At 42.7% G+C, this 6,667-nt stretch overlaps 1 protein-coding gene across 2 annotated transcripts in view; it reads right to left on the bottom strand.

Moving 5' to 3' along the window:
* Positions 1–243: 243 nt before the first annotated feature.
* The window catches only part of RABEP1 (rabaptin, RAB GTPase binding effector protein 1), a 91,095-nt gene continuing 84,671 nt past the window's right edge, over positions 244–6,667 (bottom strand). For both annotated transcript variants that reach the window (XM_043477129.1, XM_043477134.1), the window contains 3 exons: positions 5,047–5,145; positions 3,831–3,947; positions 244–2,934 (listed from right to left, as the gene is read on the bottom strand). In XM_043477129.1, coding sequence (XP_043333064.1) covers positions 2,833–2,934; positions 3,831–3,947; positions 5,047–5,145 — 318 coding nt within the window. In that variant the 3' untranslated portion in view covers positions 244–2,832. The remainder of the gene's footprint in view (positions 2,935–3,830; positions 3,948–5,046; positions 5,146–6,667) is intronic.

Here is a 6,667-nt window from a genome sequence, read left to right as displayed (position 1 = left end):
CTTTGGTGTGATTGTACATCACTTTTTATACTGTTTTATAATTAATTGAATAAATGCTTGTATTTAATTAAAAAAAAAGCCTGAGATTTTGAGCTACACACTGCCAGACCTCCATAAACCCTACTGAGTTTTCTCCATATTTGAGCAAGAATAAAAGCTTTATCTTAAAAGTATAGCAACACCAGAAATGTGACTCTGAAGAGAGACAGAACCCTCAGATTCAAAGAAAAAGGCCACACAGTATACTAGGCAGCAGCTCTTTTAATTTGAACACTTTCTTCTTAAGGACACACCTCCAGTACAGTTAACAAATGGTTATACCTGAAATCTGCTCAGAGCGGAACTCAGGCTCCACGGTTGCAAGGCTACCGCTGGCTCACTTCCGTGACAGGCAGTATTACCTTTCAGAGCTGAGCTGGGCTGTGCTGTGTCCCGGCTCATGTCACTGATGGGTGTGAGGTGCACGTGTAAATGGATCTCAAATGGAGAGACAGAGAGCCTGGTATACAGTATATGATTTTGTCCTTTAGCTTTAGGTAATATTTTTATACCTGCCAAATATGAGTTCTGAAAGGTAACACTATACCTGCCTAGAAATGGCTAAGTGACTGCCGATGAAAAGCCACATGGTAAGGTAGGTTACAGGTAAGGGGTAAAATCAGGTTAGACATGCATGGGAACATGTGTACATGGACTGAATACAAACACAGGAACACTTATGAAACCCAACCTTTTCATTTGTCTTGGAGGGCTAAACACTGCCTTCCAAATCAGTTTCCCATTTATACAGAAAACCCAGTTTAAAGAGGTGTTTCATACTAGAAAGAGATTGTTAACAAAACCTAGTCTGTTTGTGTTTTTCCAGCACATTTTTTCTCAAAAAAGTGGGTTCCAACAATTTGCATCTGCCACTGTAAAGACTGCTAACACTTTCCTAATCATGATTTTATTGGCCCAGAACCATCTTTTGGAGAAAAACATGAGAAAGGTGCCCAATTTCAGCCTAGCAGTTCCCTGGGAGCTATAGTTCATTCAGGAAGATTATGAATTATCTGCCTTGATTTACTACAGTGCCAGTTTTAATAATCTAAAACAAATGAGCTTGGAGTTTATCCAAGGAACTGATCTTACATAATTTAAAGTGATTGCATTTTTGGAAATAATAAAAATTCCCTGTAATTCAGTGAGGATACATGTTTCCTTTAAAGGAAACCAAGTACCCCTTTATACAAAAGGACTTTAAACCAATTAAGATGTTTCATTCATGCAAACCTATAGCACTATTCCCATAATTAGTATTTACTTTCAAATTCATAATCATGAATGTAAGACTACAGCAGTAGCCCAAGGAATGAGGTATGTAGGCCATATCTTGTCTTATGGAAGACAGAAATAAAGATCTTTAGGACTAGTTTGACTTCATTTATAACAAAGACAATTCAAGTTGTAGGTTTACTTGAGCCAGAAAATCTACCTAATCCACTTAATTCCCACATAGTTCCTTCAAGAACTCATCATTACACACCACCAATCACAAAAAGTACTTGAAAACAAGAGTTTTACTTTTGAACCACCTGTATGATGAATTATTGATAAAACAGCATAGCCTTCCACCGGCTAACAGTACTTGCAGGTAAACAGTGAACACACATCCATTCTTGTGCTTTCTGCAACACTTCATAAGGCTACGGCAAAAACAACCTGTCCACTGATGCCTTCTCCACACAGGAACGGAATTTAACCTCATAGAAACGACAAAGCAGATTTCCAAACTGATGAACTAGGTGGGTTTCCCCCAACTTCACCATAAGCATCATCACACTCCAGGTCTAAAATACAAAAGAAAAATACAGAACAGGTATCTGCCAAACCTAGTTATCACCATTTTTGCATCTGACACTTTTGAAACAAACAGTACTCAAATCCACTATTCAAGTTGAAAATAAAATAAGCAGCAGACTTATACATTTATACTAGGTGTTGTCAGACATAGCTTGTTTTATTAATATTTCTTCCACTGATCCAGTAACTAAAACAGTTTTTAAGAGTAGACGGTGTGGGTTCAGCTTGACCCTGATACCTGTGGGTCCACGAAATTTACCAGGTAGCAGAAAAAGTGCTTCCAAACAGTTTCTTGTGCTTTTCCTTTAACCTCAATTTCCAATACATATAGCCCCAGCCAAGTTTTCAAATTCTCATAATTAATTCAGTTCCAACTGAATTGGTTTTGTTTGCCACCGTCTTATGGTTCTCAGGCAAGTTTCAGTAGCATTTAAGGTCCTCCAACGCAAGATAAAATGGTTTAAAAAAAATACACTGAGCTAGGAAATACAGTCACTAGCCAATGGCCTGCTCTCAGACTTCATATTTTAATATAAAATATTCATACCACATACTACACCTGTCTGCTAGCTGAATACTGTTACTGATTAACTCTAGACAACAGGAAAAAAAATTCTCTCTTCCAATATCTATGAACAGGAAATGTCATTTCAAACACTATTAGAAGGGTGCTTTAGGGCAGGGAAATGTCGGATGAAGCAGGCAAGGAAACAGCACTTTCTCCGTCACCAAGTCTGATCCCACACTCACTGGAATCCAGTCTGGAGTCTGGTTAGTGTTCCCGTTTGAAAGGTCTTTTTGCTGCAAATTACCCTGGCTGTTTGCTGTTCCTGTGCTGCACAGTCTCCTCCCACTAGAATTAAACATTTCTCCAGTCTTCCTTTTTGTGTGTGTGACTTCTTCTTCAGTTAAGAGTTAAATAATAATTAATGTTGCTCTAAAGATGAGTTAAAAACCCAAAGTGCAGGCTAGAGTCCTGCCATGAGGGTGTCATGTCTCGGGGAGCTGGTTAATGTCTGTCAGTTTGGTGTCATTCAGAATTGCCCGGATTCTCTCCAAGGAGTCCGCCTGTCGGATCCGCTCTAATTGCACCTAGAGAAATAACGCAGTGATGTAAGTGCAAGTGGCTCTTGCTTGACTTTCTGGTTTACTGTGATTGGTGAGTTAATCTCTATTTCAGCTAAACCAGAGACAAGTCACTTCGAAGAAAGCAGCAAGAACAATTAAATTCAAAAAATTCCCGGGAGCGAGGTTCAAGAGGGAGGGGACATATATATACCCATGGCTGATTCATGTTGATGTTGGAGGAAACCAACACAATACTGTAAAGCAACTATCCTTCAATTAGTAAGTTTTAAAAAGATTAAAAACAAACTAAAAAATACTTCCCCAAAGCTGCTGTGTAACAGACCCAGTGTAAGGTGCTGGGACTGTGGAGATGAGTGAGACCTGATCCCTGAGAAGCCATGGTTCAGTTGAGGGAACAAACAAGCTTTACAGAATTTCAGCACAATATACTAAACACTATGCCTCAAAGAGGATTCAAAGAGGGTTCCACGGGGAGGAAAAAGCTAATAAGCAGGGCCTTGGAAGAAGGAACAAGGGGGCAATGAGACAAGGATGCTTCCAGAGGGAACACCATGTTGGGTGCAAGGAACCACATATAGTTTTTAAAAATTATAACAGTATAAAATGTAAGGTGTAGAGAGATAGGCCTGGTTGGGAAAAGTCTTACATACCACGTAAGGGCTTTACACACCACCCTTAACGGCAGCGAGGAGGAAGAAAAGGGGACAAGTGTGAGGAACACTGGAGGGACAGGTTTCCAGCTGAAATGACCAGGCAGGAATATGGGGCAGGGGCAGCCATAGTCTCTAGTCTTCTAGGTTTTGTCAGAGGTTGAGTCAGGGATTAGGAAATTCTCCTAGAAGCCAAGAACCCTGAAAGTGCCTCCTTGGTGTTCCATCTAGGTTTCCCAAATGTCTCACCTGAAGGGTCTGAGAAAGCTTTACGAAATCTCTCTGCACTTGTTCACTGACATCTAGTTCAGTCTGCAACCTCTGAGCTTTGTTCTTCTCTTCAAACATTAGTTGTTCGACAGTAACCTAAAAAATACAAGTTTTGAATGAGGATTAATGCTGAAAGCCACAGGTCAGTCACTGAGGAAACCTGGGCAGCACTTGTTTCCTACTGTGGGAGAGGAAAGATGGTGCCTGTCACATTTCCGTATCCTGTTCGTCTCCCTTTATCTCTGTCTTCACAAGGCAAGGGTGCAAGCTGCTTAAGCTACCTGCTCTAGATTCTAAAATGAATCAAGTATTAGAGCCAAATTAAATGAAAGTGCAGGCCCCACCTCTCACCCCCAGCAGCCCACTAATAATGATTAATCATCAAAAAGCAGCTGCTGTTAAGATCAACAGCTATCATAGCAACAGGGAGAGAAACTTTAGGGCTTTTCTCTGGCAATCACGACAGTTAAGCATCTGCCAGGAAAACCCTCTCTGAGTCAGCCTTAGGCAGCCCGGCTATCTCCAGTCTTCCTGACAGAAACTCCACCAGAGCCTTTCTAAAAACAAAGGACTATCAAAAAACACAAACATTTTTACACTTAAAGATCAGACCACAGCCCCCCTGAAAGCAAACTTCCCCCACAATTAGCCCCCTGCACTTTTATTCTAACAGGACTAATCAGAATTGTGGGCAGCAAATACAATTCAATGCACTATTGGATAAAATCAATCGAATGGAATGGCACTTCCAGAGCAGTGTCTCTGGCTTTAATGGTGCCAAGTCTGGTTCATGGCCTTCAGCCAGCAGGGCCTGTGACAGACCCGCAACACTGGCAGTGTGCGGAGACCTAACCCAGCTCTGAAGAGAGAAATCCATTTTCTCCCTGAAGCAGAGAGTTGCCAGCTTTCAGAAGGGGGCTCTATCAAAGGAGCAGGGCTTTTTTTTAAACAGGGAAGATGTGATCCTACATCCTTTACATTGTTGTGGTTTTTTTTAATGTTATTTATTTATTAGGCTGGGCCAGGTCTTAGTTGTGGCATGCAAACAAAGCTGTGGCAGGCCAGATTTAGTCCCCTGACCAGAAATTGAACCTGGACCCCTTGCATTGGGAGTGCAGTCTTATTAGCCACTGAACCACCAGGAAAGTCCCTGTTTTGTTTTGTTTAAATGAAACTACCAACAAAAATGTTTCACCTTAGCAGCAGTTTCTTTCTTCAGCTGTTCTTCCAACGTCATTTTCATCTCCTGAAGACTCTCAAGCTGTTGAGACTTCTCTCTTAATGTGGACTCCAACTGTAAAATTAAGAAGGAGAAAGCTGAAACACAGAAACTCCCTGCAGGTGACGGCACACCTGCCAGGAGCCTGCAGCCTGAAGAGCTGCACCCAAACGCGCATCCTCCAGGGCCCTGGACATTGGCTGTGCTTGGAATCCTCTCCTTGCCCTCTGGTATCTGTGGATTTTCAATTTATTCTTCAAGACCTACTGTTTCTTTTATTAAACATTTATTAGGTACCTCCTACGTGCTGCAGGAGAGACAGACATGTCAGTTAACTGTGGCATATGAACATGGATGAAGAAGCACTTAATTCTGCCAGAAAAGTTGGCAAGGGCTTCCTTGAAGAGATGACATCTGACCCAAAGGGGTTGTAAAGGGGAGAAGGTGGAGAGAGAGACTCCAAAAGGAGGGAGTGGACATATATAAATAATGAGTTAAGGAACTGAGCTGAGTTCTTGCTACCTCACAGCACAGGGTGCTGGCCCTGGAGGCTGAGGCCTGAGAGGCAGGGGAGCCCCGCCGGGCTACGGGAACTACTGAAGGGTCTTAAACCAGACTGGCTCACAGTCAAGTTTATAATCTTTAAAGATCACCTTGGTTTCAATACAAAAATGAATTGGAAAGGGATACATTTTGGAGTCAGGGAAAGAAGTTACACTGTTACAATGAGTCAGGTGAGCACTGAAGTCAACCCAAACAGTGGTAGTGGGAGAGACAGACACACTGGGACACTGGCGTCTCCTGCCAGCACAACCTTGATAGCACAGGGGGCCGCAGCCAGACGGCAGTGGGCGGGGGAATGACTGGGAGGTCAGGCAGTGGAGATGACTCTTTCAAGAACTCGGCATAAAAGGAAAAAGAAAGATCAGTAGCTGGAGAAAGAAGTGCAATTCAAAGAGAAACTTCTCCCCTTTACTAGGAGACCTCTGAGCGTGGTTATGCAAAATGGAAAAAACCAATCAACACGTAGAAGTTCAAGGCCCACAGTGAAAGAGGAAGACAGCAAAGATGCCAGGAAAAGACGTGAGTGGTTAAGTCAAAGCACATGTGCAGTGACAGAAGACTGGTCAGAATCAGGTCATCATCCTTTCTTAAGATGCAAGAAGGAGAAGGCTGGGAGGAAAAAAGCAAACATGTTACTGCAGAGGCAAGAGCTGAAGATGGTCCTGCTTACGATAGGGGCACAAGGCCATCAAGAGGTGAGGTGAGTGGGGACTGAACAACCACTGCAGGGAATGGAAGGGAACAACTAAGAACAGATGGAAAGCTACTGAGCAGCATGTGGCAGCAGGAGCAGGCATGTTACTCCTTCCAGTGGTCCAAGAGGCAGAGAAGGTGGACACCAGGATTAGTCTGGGGTTGGGCATACCAATAAGGTCAGCAGAAGGACAAGGGATGAGAGGGCTTGCAGGCACTGGGGGGAGACTAGATAAAGAGACAAGCCCTGTCAGATGCCACTTAGAAGCAAAGAAAGCAAAGTCATGAGGAAGCTGCTAAAACCAGAAAAGGAAAAGTTCAAGGAACTGAAGGTTTGAAT

This window comes from Cervus canadensis, chromosome 1 (assembly GCF_019320065.1).
Source record: "Cervus canadensis isolate Bull #8, Minnesota chromosome 1, ASM1932006v1, whole genome shotgun sequence".
Classification (NCBI taxonomy): domain Eukaryota; kingdom Metazoa; phylum Chordata; class Mammalia; order Artiodactyla; family Cervidae; genus Cervus; species Cervus canadensis.
The sequence above is the reverse complement of the archived record's forward strand: the minus strand, read 5'-3'. Positions and strand labels throughout refer to the sequence as shown.